The sequence below is a fragment of the Esox lucius genome, chromosome 20 (assembly GCF_011004845.1).
Source record: "Esox lucius isolate fEsoLuc1 chromosome 20, fEsoLuc1.pri, whole genome shotgun sequence".
NCBI lineage: Eukaryota > Metazoa > Chordata > Actinopteri > Esociformes > Esocidae > Esox > Esox lucius.
The window spans coordinates 11,154,625-11,173,830 of NC_047588.1; the positions used below are offsets into that span (position 1 = coordinate 11,154,625).

Genomic DNA, 19,206 nt, shown 5'->3' on the forward strand with positions numbered 1-19,206 from the left:
CTGGAATTTTGTTTTAGATTCTGTCTCTCACAGTTGAAGTGTACCTATGATAAAAATGACAGACCTCTACATGCTTTGTAAGTAGGAAAACCTGCAAAATTGGCAGTGTATCAAATACTTGTTCTCCCCACTGTATTATGTGTGTGACTGTAATGTTCTGTGCCCTGTTCACAGCACTGAAGTCCATGCGGTTGGGTGAGGCGACAACATGTTATGGGGATGCTTTTCATAGGCAGGGACTGCAAGCCAATGTTTTCTTTGATTTTACCTGTTTTTTGTCCCTTATGTCTTACTACTCTATTTGTAATTAAGGCCTATCTTCATCACAGCATCTCCCAACAAGGTAATGCGACCATTTGATCATTTATCCTGAACAGTGCTTGTCAGTGCATTGCACTCCACGGGACCCCAGTGCTAATCCACAAACAGAATTTGAACCCTGGTTTTACAATGAGGATAATTCTGTTTAGATTTAATCCTGCGCCATTCCACCCCCCCACCCCTCCCCTAAGTATTGACTCAGGGGGTAAAGACTTCCAACCAACACTTCTAATTACCCTTTGTTTCACATCTAGTTAAAGTGCTTTATGAGCAGTCTGTAAAGAGGTGACATCTGTAAATTGAATCCAATTAATTTGGCAGTACAGGAAAGGGATGAACCATTTATTGACATGATTAAAAAAATTGACTGCTTTTTTAAATAAATTGGTTATTTTCTTTTTATGGCTTGAGCCGCTAAAAAAAGCCTTATAAAAAAAGCTTTATATTGTGAGTTTGACAACAAAATATATTTTTGAAAACAGGTTATGATGAGTTTAATCTGCCCACAAAGGTGATGATTTAGTTGCAACACAATCTTCTCTGATCCCAAAGTGAAACTTAACTGCAAATGCAAGTCAACTGAGATATGCCATGCATGAAAGGTTTACTATGTGTAAAAAAAAGAGGGCCGAGTATAAGGAAATGATGAAAATAGAGCAGAATGTGATGCAGGGTAACTGAGATATGCAATGCATAAAAGGTTGCCTATGTGTGAATAAAAACTAATAGAATAGAAATGTCAAACAGGCAGAAAGTAGAAATGAATGGATTTGACTGAGATAACCACACTCCTAGTGTTGAGAAGCTGAAGACCTTGTGTTCAATTAATGTCCTTGTGTTAAAAAAGAGTTGCAGCTGATACACGTGTTTTGGTGTTATAATCTAATATGTATCATTTAAATACTGTTACAATTAAATTCTAAAAGTCTTCACACATAAAAAGTGGTAAAGGAAAGTGATCAGTCACGTATCCAGATCCTAAACCTTTCTATAGTGTATTTGCGTATTTCTATGTGTCTCTGTCAGCATATATAGGTGTGTATGTGTGTTTCTATGTGTCTCTATCAGCATATATGGGTGTGTATGTGTGTAAATGCTTAAAAAGACTAACGGAAGAGCAGCATGCTGGCATTGGAGGATCCCAGTCTATTGAAGGCGAAGCAGGTGTAGTTGCCAAAGTGTTTATCTGTCACGTTGGTGAAGAGAAGCAGCGAACGTGTCTTCTCATTCTTGATCCTCAGAGTGTTATCACTTTCTACCGGCCTGTAATAGAGAGGGAAGACAGGAGAGAGGAAAGACAGTAAAGAAAGGACCGAGAGGAGAGAGGGGAGAAAGAGAGGAAAGAGAGAGAGGAAAGAAAGGCAGAGAGGAGAAAGGGAGGAGAGGGGGAACAATAAATCACACCTTTTAGTTGGAGCAATGTGTCTCCAGAGATCTCTAGATATCTTTCTTTCTGACACTAGCTCATCTGGCAATTCTAAATGTCCAACTCTAATATAATTTCAATCTACCTCTGGCGTGCCCCATTGTACTCTGATATCTACCCGTCCCTTTCTCTCTATTTCTCTTTTGGTCCCTTTATTTACTATTTTCTTTCTCTCCCTTTCTTTCCACTTTGGAATTACACTTTACATCTGAAAGGATTGGATCAGGATTGGCATTACAGATCACATTCCACGTGTATCCTCTGAGGGCAAGTTTGAGCTCTTAACATACTACTAATTTCCAATCCAGTCATTACCTGTCTACAATGATATATATATATATAGCTCCGGAGAAAATAAAGAGACCACTGCACCTTTTTCTTTCCTTTCCAAAAAAGTCCAAAGGAAGGATTTGAGTGAGGAACAGAAGAGTTAAAATTAAGAGACCACTGCAAATTGAACGCTTCTGTTCCTCATTCAAAACTTTCCTTTTAAATTTTTTTGGAAAGGAAAGACAAAGGTGCAGTGATCTCTTAATTTTTTCAGGAGCTGTATATATATGAATGGGTGTGATAGCAATAACAAGGTCTTAGTATTACAGGAATCTGTCAGAGAAAGACCAATGAAGGTAAAACTCCTACCTGCGGTCGTCTCTGTACCACTCGAAGGAGGCCGTAGGGACTGCCATGGCCTCACAGCGCAAAATGGCTGTCTTGCCCAGGTGGGCTGGCATGTTCTTCACATCTGTGATCATGGGAGGGTCTAAACAAGGAAAGTGTAAAGAAAGAATCTCATAGAAGTTGCTGAGAAGCAACTAACTCGTCTTCAAATTTAAGAAGGTTGCCACCACCTCTGTTGTCTTTTGTTATCTTAGCTGTTTATGATTTTTATCATAATTTGTATGGTCTACTTTCCAGAACTAAATGTTGTCAATTAGCACATGTAATTAGAATGCACTGCGTACTAAACCTGAGGTTGTTTCACCTAGTTCTTAAAAATGTATGCACTTACAGTGAGTTGCACTGGATAAGAACATCTGCTAAATGACTAAAATGTAAATACAAAAGAAAAGAGGTTGAGGTTGATAAATACAGTGACATTCAGCCAAATGACTAAGACCAACACGTATGCAATCAGTTATTTGATATGTACACAACTGATTCTATCAGCCATTTTTACACATCATGTCATAATGGGATGTTGTTACATAATGACCGTGTGGTATTTGTGTGTCTTTCAGGGATGCTCACAGTTGACGACGACTTTGACCTTCCGGATGTCAGGCTGGGCCACTCCATTGTTGGTGACACACTCAAACTCTTCCGCCTGATGCCGCTTGATCTCTGTGATGTCCAGGAACTCCCCTTCGCTCATAAGGCCGTCTGATTGGACAGGACATAGGTCAAAGGTTACCGTTCACATTGACAGGCCACTAGTAGATTAGAATCCTTTTTGAGATACGAATGCTTATGATTGGAGGAGCTGGGAAACTAATCTTAGATCTGTGCAACTTAGTGGAATGGCTAGGATGTCACTGAGTACCACAGCCATAAAGCACTCAAGGTAAGGCCAAACTGGGGCTTGGTAATAATGTGACATCAATACTTCACAAAGGCTCTAGATAAATAAATGGGTTTATTTTTAAAACCTTGGCCAGACTGAGGTCACTAGCGGGAAACCGTGTGCGTCACAATGCAATAAGAAAATGTGGCTGTTATTTGGTGTCGAAAAAAACTCTCTTGTGCACTGAAAAGAGAATTAGTTTGCCTTGCACTTTGGCAGCCCTCGTTTTCCTCTGGCGAGGCGATGCAGACAACATCAAAAATCTCTACAGAGTTGAGGAGACATGGAGGCGAGGAAGATATTGATTTTATACGTGCAAGGAGATGGATGTAGAGGTGTTATGAGGACAGTGACATAGAATAAACCTTTAGGGAATGTTCAGGGAATGTTGGGGATATGTTGCCGTACTGTGCCTTCACAGAACCAGCTGTCTGTCAGGCAGCCTACAAGCTCCAACACCAGCTTGTCTCCTTTCTTCTCCATTAAAGAAGTCAGGCTGCGGAACACGGAATCACACATAATCTGGCCGCTAACATGGAAATCCGCTACTTATTGCTGTTCAGTTTTCCTTTAATAAAAATTACCAAAACCCAGTCAGACAGTAGACCAATGGGTCCCACACACATACACCACGCACAAACACACACACATACACACACGCACGTCTTCACTCGCATAAACACACGCACGTTCACTAAACAGCAGCTAAAATTCCTGTCAGAGATTAGCGCAGAGGTTCTAATTGAAGATTATACTGGAGGATTATTAGCCACGGCTACTGAGCTTTGCGGCTGCTGCAGAGACGGTACAGTCGCTGCTCCGTGCCGCCTGCCACCCTGTAGTGAACGGTGCTGTGGCATGTTGGGGTTTTACAGCAATGTTATTCACTCATTCTATTAGCTTAATAAATATAGCTCCCCTGTGACATCTCGGCCCACGCTGGCTGAGCAGCACCCGACGCAGCCGGCTGGGAAGAAGAGAAGCAAGGGCAAGGAAAGAAGACAGACTTCCGAATCACTAAAAGAAAGAGAGCGGCAATTATTTTTTTTTAAGAGACTGGTCTAATGTATTTTAGACAGATTTGTGGAAGGAAAGAGAGGAGACAGAACGAGAGATGTCCAGAAAAAAAGATAGAAAGACTGGAAAACGAAAAGAGTAAAGACCCCCGGGCCGGTGGGAGGATGACCGGGTGTCTTGTGTTTAAGTCGATGTGTGTTGTAACATATTTGAGTAGCTGTGTCATTTAATAACCATGCAGGTGTTTATCCAGTTGGGAACAGCACCTACCAAGAACATTTCCTCCACTGCTCACATTGTTCTTCTGGCATGATTTTCTCGTAGCCGTGTCATTAAATAAATGTTTGGGTCTCTGTCATTTAGAGTGTTTCAAAGACGTATCGTTTAACGTTTATCTTGTGTCTGGCATGACTCATCTGAGCCATGTAGCAACTTTATATTTTTGTGGCTGTTTCATTTAACAAACTTTTTGTGACTCTGTCATTTACTATATTTTTGTGGCTGTGTCATGTAAGAGATTTTCTTTGTGGCTGGTTCATGTAAGAGTTTTTTTTCTGAGCTCTGTTGCGGACATCTTGGCTTTCCTCCAAGAACTCCTCGAGAAAAGTCATTTCATTTTTTCAGCAATTTGATTGTTTACCTTGCGGTTGTTTCGGCTTGCCATATTGGAGTTGATGGAGTACCACCATGAAAAAGGGGGGTGGGTTCCTGGCAGTGCACAATGGTTTAGGCCATGCCCTCCGGGGACCTGACCCTTGTTCTGACTGCACTCTGGGCACCACAAAGCCTGGACTCTGTGACTTTTAAACTGTGCTGCTCCTGCCCCTGGCCTCAGCCATACGTTGGTCATTTACACCCGTTGTTGTTCCATCCCTCCTGAACTACTTTGATGGTTCGAAGCTGACCTTATTCCCAAAAGCAGCATTGGCATCCAAGGTCATGGCTAGGATCTAGCAGGGCTTGAGTTTTGAACTTTTCTTTTCTTCTGCACCATTTACATCTGAGGACCAGCACAGTCTATACATGCCTTTTGAGTCGCAGTAATAAGTGTCCCTGATTTAGACTGAACATTTGATTAAGCTGAAAAAAGGCTATTCTGTTTAAATGAGAGCATTTGTGCCTGTCATGATTGTTATTGCTGGCATTTTCTTGAGGCAAATTTAGAGAGGAATCTCATGTTTAGCAGCACTTTGGCTTTCCAGCAGACCACAAATGTGAGTAATAATAATTATGTTCATTTAAAAAAAATATTAAATGTTAGTATTTTATCAGACATTATATGGCTCACATTATTCCTGGGTTAGTGTTGCATCTTTTGACCAAAAAACTAAAAACTGATCTTCTGTAATTGACAATACCTTCTTGGGCTGTACCAAATCTGCACTGAACCACGACCCTCGAACCGCAATACATGTGTGTACTGTGCCTTGTGTTAGGCGTATCGCTACACCTCTAATACATACCCAAAAGATGGATCATGTTTTAGCGGCTGTGTGATGTTACATGTTTTAGTTGTTGTATGATACAATGTGCTTCAATGGGAGGGTAATGTAACTTGTTTTAATGGCTGTGTGATGTTACATGTTGCTGTGGTTTCAGTATTTGTGGGGCAGGTAACAGACAGCTAGAGTTTGACTCATGCACTAAAAAATGCAGTCTGATTTTAATCCGTAGCGAACTGCATAGAGTTCGTGTTTCGGTGAGCGTTTGGCATTTAACTGAGAGGTGTGTGAGTAAGAGCATTTTCCTGTGTTAATATGTGTGTGCGTCTTGTCTAATGGGATGTCCAGTGATAATGACTGGAAGTCTCAGATTGAAAAGAGGGGTTAGATGATAAGCGTGTGACTGAGCAATGGAGATGGTATCAATGAGAGATGAAGTGGGCAGGAGCAGGACATGGAGTAGAATGAGGATTAGGACAAGGAGTAGAACTAAGAACAGGGTTAGGAGTATAACTAGGAACAGGATGAGGAGTAGTTTGAGGGACAGGACTTGGAGTAGATTGAGTAACAGGACTAGGAGTATAACTAGGAACAGGATGAGGAGTAGTTTGAGGAACAGGATTAGGAGTAGGGCTAGGTGTAGGACTAGCAGTAGGACTCGAATTACTACTAGTTACAGGACAAGGAGTAAATTGAGTAACAGGACTAGGAGTAGAACTAGGAACAGGATGATGAGTAGTTTGAGGAAAAGGACTGGAAGTAGACTGAGTAACAGGATTAGGAGTAGGACTAGGAGTAGATTGAGTAACAGGACTAGGAGTATAACTAGGAACAGGATGAGGAGTAGTTTGAGGAACAGGACTAGGAGTAGATTGAGTAACAGGACTAGCAGAATAACTAGGAACAGGATGAGGAGCTGTTTGAGGAACAGGACTAGGAGTAGATTGAGTAACAGGATTAGGAGTATAACTAGGAACAGGATGAGGAGTAGTTTGAGGAACAGGATTAGGAGTAGGACTAGGAGTATATTGAGGAACAGGACTAGGAACAGGACTAGGAGTAGATTGAATAACAGGACTAGGAGTATAACTAGGAACAGGATGAGGAGTAGTTTGAGGAAAAGGACTAGGAGTATATTGAGTAACAGGACTAGGACTATGAGGGACTAATGAATGGCCAGGGCAGAGATGCCAATATTGGGCCACAAAGCCAGGTACAGGGTTACTGTCCCCCTCCCATCCATCCTCCCTGTCCCACCCCCCCACTGCAGGTTCTGAAAAGAGAGGCCGTTGAAGGTGTGTTCTGACCCAGTACACCCAGTCAGTTCACCTCTCTCCCCCATTCCTTTGTCTTCCACCCACTGCAGTGTCTGAATAAGGGACAGATGGTTCACAGCCTCTCAGTGTTTCTCTACGCTCTTCATTCCCTCTCCCTCCCTCCCACCCCGACCACCACTCCCCCCAGCAGACCGTGGTTTCGCTGCAGTGACTCCCACAGAATAACAATGCAGCCCTATCTCACACTGCAAACTGAATGGGTGTGTGGGGGAGAGTAAGGGTGGGTGTTGTACGGCTGACAAGGGAGAAATGGTGTAGGTCCGCAGACAAACACGACAGCATGGGACTGTTATGTTCTTTAAGGGTGTGGTGTGTTTGTGTGTGTGGGGGGGGGGGGCTATGGAGCTGGACTCCTAATGACTTCAAAGCTGTTGCACTGCTGGTGGAACACAGCGCTAAAGCTAGCCGACACCTAGCAGGGTAACTTCAACACGCATTCCACAAGAGGCATCAACATCAAATCAATTATGTAAAATCCCACCGTAGACGCTGCCAGAAATGGTAATGGGAATCATTTCATGAACAAATCTAAATGAATATGACTTTGCGTATTAGGCCTTTTATCATTTTACCATCCGGCAACCAATGAGATTTATTTGGATGATGATGGAAGATATAAATAGTGCTCTAATGACAAACATTGTTATTAGCATTGCTGCCACGGTGACGGCAGCGGGGACAGTGGGGTCGGTGACAGATGCTGATGATTGGGGCTGGCGCGCTTTATTCCCAGATAATTAGAGGCTGGTGTGATGTGTTTGTGTGGTGGAAATGGGATCAAGGTCAGGGGGACGCGCACAAGACAAATACAAGGACTGGAATGAGGGACTGACGGGAAACAAGGGAAGGAGCTGCGGAGAGGGACGGCATCAGGAGGTGGGGTACAGGGAATGGGATCGGGCAGCCCACCAGGGAAAGAGACCAATGGACTGGGTGTTTGGACGGTTGTCTTACATTTGTTGTCCTTCCAGGTGACGGTGGGTTCGGGCCGTCCCACCGCCAAGCAAAAGAGGTTGACGTTGCCACCCTCGTTCACTGACACGTCTTGGGAGATGTTGACAATCCTGGCTGGGACTAGAAGACAAAAAGGTGTTTTTCAGGGACAGTAAGGAGCGGACAAAAATAAGCTGCCATCTCTCCCCTCACTGTGTACACTTGCAAAACCAACATGGCATTAAAGTGACAAGTATCCTAGCAGGGAGCAACAAAAAATACATCCTAATAATGACAAACATTAGAGATAGTATCTCTGACTACAATCAGGAAAACAGATCTAGAAAATGTTCTCTTCGCTTTAGTGTAGAATTTACTAATGGGAAAGAACCTTCTAGAACTCCCTCTTTTATTTGATGCTTTGTTTGTTGCTTTTTTACAGAACAACCACCATCAAATGCTTGTTTCGCTCTAAATTGCAATTCCAGAGCAGGCACTATGCTTATAGTTAGATAGATAACTAGATGGCCCTTGAATTTAAATGGCCCATTATCGTTGCTTTTAATGAGCTTGGCCATGAGAGCACTTTTCTGCGAGGTGTCCAACCGCAGGATTCAGATCTTTACTATCTGTCCTGGAAAATATACACCACCATAAAGCAGAGATTGGAGGCGCCACTAGCCCGCCAAGGCTGTCCATGTTTGATGCAGTTACTTGGGGGTTTAATTATTTCGTATGATATTGTGGCTAGGACTGAAATTGGAGCAGACTTGAAATCAAGGAAATACGGCCATTTGTGAGCCCAGCCTTAGCCCTGCAGATAAAGGCCTTGGCTGCTGCGCTGTGTGAACACTGCTCCAAGATTTGATAGCGAATGCTATATTAATGCTACAAGTAGAACTCTATATAATATAATACAATATACACAATTGACTAGACGCTTTTATCCAAAGCGACTTACAGGGGGACACATTTGATGTGTGAATGGTCCCAGGAAATGGTGCCTGAACTCTGCCTATACATACACACACGCATGCATGGACACACACAATCAGTCTCCTTCTGAACCTGCCCATCTCACTCACTCTCTTTATCAACGCAGCAGCATGTTGTGAGTGTGTGTTTGTGTGTGTGTACGCCCTGGCTGGTTGATGTACTGTAAACCACAATTTTTCTTTCATTTTTATTCCGCCCGTCTTGTAATTCTGTGATATGCCAGTACACAAGGTAGAATGTACATAACAATTGACACATGCAAGGGAAAAAAGGTCTGCAATCCCTCAGCCGAGCGGCTGGGCGCCAATAAATCATGTCACTCAGAATCAGTCAAACTCTCACTCACTCCGCTGTTGCCTAGACGACAGACCCAGCCCTGGTCCTGCACTGTCAATTATCAGGCGGTTGGACAGCCCCCTGTACAGCCGCCCCCTGCTGCCATACCCACTTACCCTAGAATGTAGAAACTTCACACAGTGCTGAGATAAGCCTGCATTAGTGCAAATATATGGACTGGGGGGGCACTCTTATTTAAGGACTCAGTTAGCTGTTTAGTTCTGTCCCTGGTCTACATCAATGGCACTAACAAAGGCCCAAGGTCACCTAGCATTTGTTTTGAGTAAAGTAAAATAAAATTATGTGTTAATTATTGCTGGATTGAAACCATTAAGTTAATGACTCTTTCAACGAATTATGCTTAAATTGGTACATGTTGATTAAAGTGAACTCTTAGAAAAGATGTGTTATAAGTAACAACACCTGTCGTTTCAAACTGGTCACGGATGTGTTTAAAAAGAACCCAACATGTGGCGGTATTAACACATCTGTTCTAAAACTATTTCCATCGGTCTAGTTAACCGTAGCTAGGTGCTGAGGCATGAATATTTTATATTGTACATTCAAACTGATGTAATGTAGTGTAATGTGTCTTATTCAGATCCAGTGTTCGGGGGATGGTGAAGTTTTGGCAGGCTGCACAACAGATGGGTTATAAACACCACATGGTTTGTTACTTTTAGCTCTTGATATCTTTTCTAAGGGTCTATTCAGAATACAACAATTATCATGACAACAATTTAATTTAAATGACATTTGCATAATATGTAAGTAAAAAAAAAAATCACCGTCTTGACCTGTCAAAACATTGTATCCTCAGGGCAACAGGGCTAGACAGTTGGCCAGCTTTCTTGTTTTTTTTAAATGTAGTTATTGTCATGAATTAAAGTTAATAGAACAACAAGTGATGGTCGTTATGGATTAAAGTCAACCTTAAAAAGGACAGCAGTTTCATTGTTTTCAGGCCAAAGCAAACATACAGTAGATATAGAAATTCTACACACCCCTGTTAAAATGCCAGGTTTTTGTGATGTAAAAGAATGAGACAAAGATAAATCATGTCAGAACTTTTTCCACTCTTAATGTGACCTATAATGTGAAAAATTATATTGAAAAACTAACTGAAATCTTCGAGGGGGAAAAATGAAAAATAAAAACCTTACAATATCCCAGTTGCATAAGTGTGCACACCCTCTTATGACTGGGGATGTGGCTGTGTTCAGAATTAACCAATCACATTCAAACTCATGTTAAATAGATGTCAATACACACCTGGCATAATTTAAAGTCATCACCTGACAAATAAAGTTCAGCTGTTCTATGGTCCGCCCTTCCAAAGCATCAGAGGGATCTCATTGTTGAGAGATATCAGTCAGTAAAGGGTATACATTTTTTTCCAAAGCATTAGATATACCATGGAACACAGTGAAGATAGTCATCAATAAGTGGTTAAAATATGGCACAAAAAACATTACCATGAACCCTCCAGAATTGATGAAAATACGAGAAGAAAACTGGTCAGGGAGGCTTCCAAGAGGCCTACAGCAACATTAAAGGAACTACAGGAATTTCTAACAAGTACTAGCTGTGTGCTACATGTGACAACAATCTCCCGTATTCTTCATATGAATGGGCTATGGGGTAGGGTGGCAAGACGGAAGCCTTTTCTTACAAAGAAAAACATCCAAGCCCGGCTGAAGTTTGCAAAAACAAACATCAAGTCCCCCAAAAGCATGTGGGAAAATGTGTTATGGTCTGATGAAACCAAGGTAAACATTTTTGGCCATAATTCCAAAAGGTATGTTTGGTGTAAAAACAACACTGCACATCACCCAAAGAACACAATACCCACAGTGAAGCATGGTGGTGGCAGCATCATGCTTTGGGGCTGTTTTCTTCAGCTGGAACTGGGGCCTTAGTCAGGGTGGAGGGTATAATGAACAGTTCCAAATACCAGGCAAGTTTGGCACAAAACCTTCAAGCGTCCGTTAGAAGGCTGAAGATTCAAAGGAAATTCACCTTTCAAGACGACAATGACCCAAATCACATATCCAAATCCAAAAAAAGCATGGCTTCACCAGAAGAAGATTAACGTTTTGGAATGGCCCAGCCAGAGCCCAGACAGATTTTGAGCACTTTTGCAAAAAAGAGTGCGCAAATATTGCCACGTCAAGATGTGCCATGCTAATAGACTCCTACCCAAAAAGACTTAGTGATGTAATAAAATAAAAGGGTGCTTCAACAAAGTATTAGTTTAAGGGTGTGCACACTTATGCAGCCAAAAAAATAAAACATCTAAATTTCAGTTAGTTTTTCAATAGAATTGTTCACGTTATAGGTCACATTAAAGGTGGAAAAAGTTCTGACATGATTTATCTTTGTCTCATTCTTTTACATCACAAGAACCTGGCATTTTAACATGGGTGTGTAGACTTTACATATCCACTGTAACTGTTCCACTTGTAATTACCTAAATGAGACTATGTTCATAGCTACTGTACAGTGTTTTATAAATTAATAGCCTGAAGTTTGAAAATCATGGGAATTAGCCTGCCTACAGCAAAGCTGAGCCAGCCAGTTCAAATTATTATTAAACAAAAGGGTTTTGATAACCAGTGTAGCACACAACATGGGTGCTACTTGTCTCTGCTACTTGGGAAACTTCCTGTGACCTCCAACATCACTACTCACATTTTGAGCAACACAGTTGTATTTAGACCTCATTAACGCCAAGGAGTACATAGAAGTGTCCCATGCTACCTCGGAAGTTGAGGGGCGAAAATTTGAATTTCAATATAAAAATGTTTATTAGATGCAAATGTTGGTACAACTTTTGTTTATCTAAATAAAACTATCATAATGTAATATGACAAACAATAACATTTGTTTCTTTACTCTGAATGCAGTCTTTGGACAAAGACAGAGAACATCCCATGATTTGTAAATATCTACCAAATTAGAATGTTTTACACATCATGGATCCGCACAGCTAATGCCCGACCACACTGGGATGATTTGAGAACGTGATGGACATGCAAATATTTGTTCTTCCCAAGCCTCGCCCTTCCCGGTCAGGTCCTCGGAGGCTCACCCTGGATGATGAGGTAGACGTGGGCTATGCGGGGCTTGTTGCTGGCCTGGAAGCTGCAGGTGTACAGCCCCTCGTCAGCCACCTCCACCTTTTCAATCTGGATGGAGAAGTCGCTAGCATTACTGTTGATCAGGGACACCCGTCTGTCCAGCGACCACTTGTCCGTCCCCGCAAACAGGATGTTGGAGCGGTTCAACCAAGCCTTGTGGGTCACTTCCTCGTCAATCTTACACCTTAGAGAGGAACAAAATGCACATCCTGAGGGGAGTTTACGTGCTAATGTGTGAACAAATATAGTAACATAGTTTAGTGAAAGGGTTTCGAGTTGGGACATCTAGCATGAGATAAATGGAATATGAGTACAGTACTGTCTTTCACCACTAGATGTCTGTACAAGCTTCAGCTGGGGACCTAGGCCAGGAGAGGATAGGCCTGAGTGGTCACATTTAATTGATGTGGCCAGGGTAGAACATATCTATGAGCTAGATCATACAGCTTCCAAAGGACAGGCCTCAGATGTGCCCCTGACACTGCATTACCTTAAATCACCCATCCACTGGACAGGGAAGCCTGGAGGTATCAAAGGGCCTCGTCTGGTAACTGAAGGAGCCTGTGGCAGTCAGTGTGTCCATGGCTAGGCAATATGAGGTGACAGTGATGGCAAGAAGAATTGGAATGCCACCTGACAGTGGGTGTAATGGTTCAAATGTTGATTGATGAATGCCTCAAAGGACAGCATATTGACAAATCAGCTGCTTATTTTATATATATATATATATATTATATATATATGACCTAGTCGGGGTCTACATCATGGAGTTTCCACTAACAGTGACTTGGCAATTAAGTCAAATCCGATGCCTTGTGAAATATCAACATTTGGAACACATTATTATCAGGTGCAGATGAATCATTTGAATTACCTCAGAATGACACTATCTCCTTCCAGGACTGTAATGTTGTCGGGCAGGTGGCCGGACTCGACTCCGTGCACACTTCGCCCTGCCAAGGAAAACGAGAGGGGAAGAGGGAGAATTGTGAGCATAATGTTGTTATAACAACAACAGACGGTCCGTTCGCTTTCTCAATTCCCCAATCCCCTAATCGCCGTCCCAGACTCCTCGGTGCTCAGTACCACATTGATCCAGATCAGCCCGGGTGACTTTGGAGGTTTACATAGTTATTTGTGAAGGAAAATCATACATATACAAAGAAAGGTGTTGTAGCGTCTGGACTGACCCGTCGTTTTATTCAAATAAATATTTGGTTTTGCCCTGTGTGTGTCTCTCACTGAACAGTGTTGATAATGAGCAGAGGGGAAGAGGAGGTTTCACGCAGAGGTGTCAGAGCGTGAAATGAGGGGACAGCAACGGCTACAGGAAAGAATTGGCGAGTAAAACTCACCATGCCTACAAATCACACACCCATGCACACACACACACACACACAAACACACAAACACACACACAAACTCACGCATTAAACTAAATGGAAAACTGGGCTTGATGTGCGGGGGGTGACACACATTCAGACAGAAAAAAATAAATAAATACGATAACTACTGAAGCGATTATATACAGCACTCTTGAATCTTACCCTTCTTGAATTTTTCCAGAAATGTGCATCAACTGACCCTGTGAACAGTGCTATCTTAGCAGCGACGTGCTGAGGCAAGTGCCCAGCATGACGCCAGCCCTGTCCGTGCCAAATGTCAGCATGCGCCTCAAGTCCACCCATACGGTGCCCATATTAGGATGTCCTCCCTCTACGTCCCCCGCCAATCTGCTCCATCTCTCCCTTCCCAACGTGTCCTTAATATCTCTGTGCTGCTGTCGTCGCCTTGCCTCCAAGGCTTAATAACCTGTGACTTATGAGAAGAAACGCAGTGCAGTCAAGAGCCAGAGGTTTGTCTTTGTTAACATTCACGTTTAAGTAATTTTGAATGGCGACCTTATCAAGAGTGACTTACAGTCGTGAATACAAATACTTGTCATCCTTTTTTCGTACACTTGCTCTCTGTGGGAATCAAACCGGCAACCCTGCCATTGCAAGTGTCATGCTCTATGAGCTACGGGGGACATGAACACACTGTGGTAGGCTGTAGCCAATATGCAGTAAGCTTGCCAATTTTTCCTGAGTCCAAACTAAATATATACTAATACATAAGTGCGTGTTTGTGTGTGTTTGTGTGTGCACAGCACATGGCCTGTAAGGAAAGAACTTATGGCTCCTTAAAAAATGGAGAGGGATGGAGAATGTGCCTTAAAATCTCCAGCTAAAAGCCATAATCACATTAGCGCGCTGCCTGCTGCTGCTGCTCCGCTAGGCTGGCCAAGAGACCCAAGCAGAAAGCAGACTGCTGCAGCACCACCAGCCCTAACTGTGGCTGTCCCCTGACAGTGGCTGTCCCCTCATCGTGGCTGTCCCCTCATTCTGGCTGTCCCCTCATCGTGGCTGTCCCCTGACTGTGGCTGTCCCCTCTTCGTGGCTGTCCCCTCATCATGGCTGTCCCCTGACTGTGGCTGTCCCCTGACTGTGGCTGTCCCCTCACTGTGGGTGTCCCCTCACCGTGGCTGTCCCCTGACAGTGGCTGTCCCCTCACTGTTGCTGTCCCCTCACTGTTGGTGTCCCTTCACTATGGCTGTCCCTTCACCGTGGCTGTCCCCTCATTGTGGCTGTTCCCTGACTGTGGGTGTCCCCTGACAGTGGCTGTCCCCTCACTGTGGCTGTCCCCTCACTGTGGCTGTCCCCTCACCGTGGCTGTCCCCTCACTGTGGCTGTCCCCGCACTGTTGCTGTCCCCTCACTGTGGCTGTCCCCTCACTGTGGCTGTCCCCTCACAGTGGCTGTCCCCTCACTGTTGCTGTCCCCTCACTGTGGCTGTCCCCTCACTGTGGCTGTCCCCTCACTGTTGCTGTCCCCTCACCGTGGCTGTCCCCTCACTGTGGCTGTCCCCTCACTGTGGCTGTCCCCTCACATGTGTCTGTTGTCAGTGTATAACTAGGACTGAGGAAAAGTCACCATGACTATAACTGAACTTCATGCAGGCCTATCATTATTGCGTCATCTGTAGCTCTAAGCATGTTCATTGTTCTGTACTGTATGCTAGCTTTTATTTAGGCTAATTTAATTCAGCACCAGGGTTCGCTCAAGGGCATGTGTGGAACATAAACGCAGACTTACACACACAGAATGAATGAAGTGAAACCTGAAAATATCGTTGCAAAGGTCACGGCAGGAGGGTGCTATTCCCTATTCCCCAAGCAATTCCCCTTTCTACAGCTCAACTGGCACCCATGATTCTAAAATCACTATCACACTGTCTGTACCCTTCTTCACTGCGTACTGTGTTAACCAGGTCAACACAAACGGCTCAGATTCACAGTAACGCAACCCAAAGCCCAAACTAGCGTACACTCATAAAACACGCAAGCGGATTCAGTCATCAGACACAGTAACTGCCCCCCCACCCCCCCCCCACCCCACTCACGTATTCATGCATACAAGCATAGAACCTGTCAGTCAGTCAAACTCAAAGTGTATCATGCATAAAGGCTGCAGATTTCACCTTGGCTCCGGGTGAAGGACAGCACAGCAGAGATGAGAAGCTAAAGGATAGAGAGAGAGTCTGTGCGTGTTTGTCTGTGGCGTATGAGTGTGTGTGGCGTGTGTCACCGCGGTGGGTGTGTCTGGTGTGTCATCACTGGACAGTTGTATGTGCAGAGTCAGGCACTTGTCAATTGAAATACTCCAGAGTGGGGCAGGGTGTGTGAGTGTGGATGGGACAGGGAGTCTCAGGACCGACGACGACAGAGCGTGAAAACACCTGGGCGTCTGACAGCACACGTCCGCCACCCTTCAGCATTAATGACACCGAGAAAGAGACAGAGGTCGAGAGAGACAGTGGAGAGACAGAGAAAGAGAAAAGCTTGAGGGAGACTGAGAGAGACAGACAGAAAGGGTGTGACAGCGATAAAGAGAGACAGGGAGAAAGACAAAGCCGGACAAAGGTCAAGAGAGACAGAGAAAGAAAGATAGTGAAAGAGAGAGGAGAGGGAGAAACATGGAGGTAGAGAGAGGAGAGGGAGAAACATGGAGGTAGAGAGAGGAGAGGGAGAAACATGGAGGTAGAGAGAGGAGAGGGAGAAACATGGAGGTAGAGAGAGGAGAGGGAGAAACATGGAGGTAGAGAGAGGAGAGGGAGGAACATGGAGGTAGAGAGAGGAGAGGGAGAAACATGGAGGTAGAGAGAGGAGAGGGAGAATCATGGAGGTAGAGAGAGGAGAGGGAGAAACATGGAGGTAGAGAGAGGAGAGGGAGAAACATGGAGGTAGAGAGAGGAGAGGGAGAAACATGGAGGTAGAGAGAGGAGAGGGAGAAACATGGAGGTAGAGAGAGGAGAGGGAGAAACATGGAGGTAGAGAGAGGAGAGAGAGAATCATGGAGGTAGAGAGAGGAGAGGGAGAAACATGGAGGTAGAGAGAGGAGATGAAGAAATTGAGGGAAGGGAAAGTAAAAGCCAAAAACCAACAAACCGAGCTGTACGTTATGAACTGCGGGTAAACAGACAAACATCCCTGTGTAGTGGTGTTTGCACTGGGATAAGGCAATGCGGTGGTTTGCGCTGAGGTGCAGGATTGAAGATTCCTACATTGTGCATGAGAGCACCAGTGTGGCTTCATATTGAATCTCCCCTATCACGACATCCACCACAAATCGGAACGATCCTGGCAGTCTTTTGTCCTTGATGTGACCCAGTATTTTGGCATCCCCCCCGCCTCACCGTGTTCACAGACAACAGCATGACCGTAGGTCCTTGCAGGATATCAGGTATAAAAGCCGAGACTGAGTATAATATTCCCTTTACCCAGTAAACAGTTCCCAACAGAATTCAGGGTTGAATATAGATACACAACATCTGTCACTGTAAACCATGGGTCAGTGTAATAATTCATATCTTTGCCTTACACCCTTTTCTACCCTGTTCGTATTACTCCGTTTCTTCTCTGGACTAGTGCAAACAGACTAAACAGTCAATCTAGCCAACAGACCTCCGGGTCACTATCGCAAGACGCCCTCACTGTGACCTCTCCTGGAGTATTCCGCTGACTATGCGTCTTCAAACAGATACTGTGTAATCTAAATTTGATAAGGTTTGTCCAAGCAAGAAAATACCCTGCAGCAACAGTCATTGTGAATTATCACATGGACTGTAATTAATGTAAATTTTTGTAACGGGTTATCCTTTTTATTGGGGGGGGGGGGGGGGGGGGGGGGGGTTCATATCGACTCCAAAACATTGAAATGCACATGATATACTTCGGCAAGCCTTTTTCAAGCTCAAAAGCATTACGCATTTGGCATTTCCCGTTTCGCAGAGAAATATTTCTGTAACAGGATGCTCAAATTAAGATCCGGCATTCCTGTGCCTCCAGCTGTCTCTGGCTCCAGTAGACATACATTACATGATCTGTATTCTCCTGACTTTTACAAGCAGCCCTTTGTAATTGCGCTTGCTGCTGGAGCCAACTTATGAACTATCATCCTATTGAGACGCCAGTCAGAACATTAGCCTGTGGAGCATCTGGAACGCTGTTTGCACTCATTTGTACATTGATTTCCTGTTGCCCTTGACGATAAAATAAATAGAACATTTATGGGGGGGGGGGGGCGTTGAACGTGCGGGCGTCAAGGAGGATAACGTAGGAGCGGAAATAATGAATGCCATGACAATAATCCATTTAAAGGAAACTGCTTCTGAATGGGAGGGTAAACCTGCAAGGGGGACAGAGCGAGGCGTATGAGCGAGACTACGGAACGCAAACGAACAAAGAAATGTGGTCATTCCGACGCTGGCGAGGGGTTGTCCATGAACTCAGCCGGTAGAAGAGGATGGAGCAACAGACAAGATAGAGTTTGGACACGGCACCGATAACACAACACGCGCTGGAGACAAAGAGATATTGGAGAGGGAGGAGAGAAGAGACGGACGAGAGGCACACCCGCATAATTAATGGCGGCATGCTGCAGCCAATTAAATATTTACAGAGGCACTTCCCTCTGACACCTTGATGATGAAGAGAGGCAGCCCAAGGATTATCAGATGGTGGGAGCCTGGGGCGAAAGGGGATTAAACATTACCCGCCAAATAGATCCCTTTTCTTCCCTGTCTGATCCCATTAACTCTAGCTCGTCCAACCCTTCCCAGCGCAACATCCCCTCAAAAGACATCCCCTCCCCGGCCAAAACCCAGCCACAATCGCCTCCTCACACCCCTGACAGCCGGGCAGGCTCCTTGTTACCTGTCCTGTGCCCCCCACCCCACAAAAAGAGACGCAGCCCCGGTCGCATGTAAACAGCTTTTTCCAAACCAATCCAGCCCTGCCTGTCCCCCCTTCCCGAACAAAACCAGTCCCTGCTTGCCCCGTTACTTAGCCTCCTCGCCCCACACGCCCTTGACAAGCGGCCTGGCCAGCCTCTGAGCCTGCCCCTGTCATTCCTCCAACACCTGTCAGGCCTTGTGTGATGAGAGCAGCAGCTAAGAGTGATGGGCAGCAGTGAACACCACCTGGACACCTCTCACATGGCACAGCAAGACGGATACAGGTAACCTGCTCTCCCAATTGAGTACAGGGGAAATGGATGTGGCCCGGATTTTAGCTGACAGGGAAATCTAAGAAATGCCATGGAAGTTGTGGTGAATGGATTGTTTTCAATTTGTGCTGCATCATGTTTTCTCCTAGATGT

The 19,206-nt window shown here is 44.5% G+C and overlaps 1 protein-coding gene across 2 annotated transcripts in view; it reads right to left on the bottom strand.

Annotated features, from left to right (window-relative positions):
- iglon5 (IgLON family member 5) overlaps positions 1-19,206 on the bottom strand; it is a 134,046-nt gene that overhangs the window by 10,072 nt on the left and 104,768 nt on the right. Inside the window, exons 1-7 of one of the 2 annotated variants that reach the window (XM_034288927.1) lie at positions 13,384-13,462; positions 13,000-13,142; positions 12,461-12,693; positions 8,059-8,178; positions 2,996-3,127; positions 2,387-2,507; positions 1,433-1,584 (exon numbers count right to left, since the gene is read on the bottom strand). In XM_034288927.1, the coding sequence (XP_034144818.1) occupies positions 1,433-1,584; positions 2,387-2,507; positions 2,996-3,127; positions 8,059-8,178; positions 12,461-12,693; positions 13,000-13,013 (772 nt within the window). In that variant the 5' untranslated portion in view covers positions 13,014-13,142; positions 13,384-13,462. Of the gene's footprint in view, positions 1-1,432; positions 1,585-2,386; positions 2,508-2,995; positions 3,128-8,058; positions 8,179-12,460; positions 12,694-12,999; positions 13,143-13,383; positions 13,463-19,206 lie in introns of those variants that run through there. The other variant, XM_034288926.1, reaches the window with a different exon arrangement.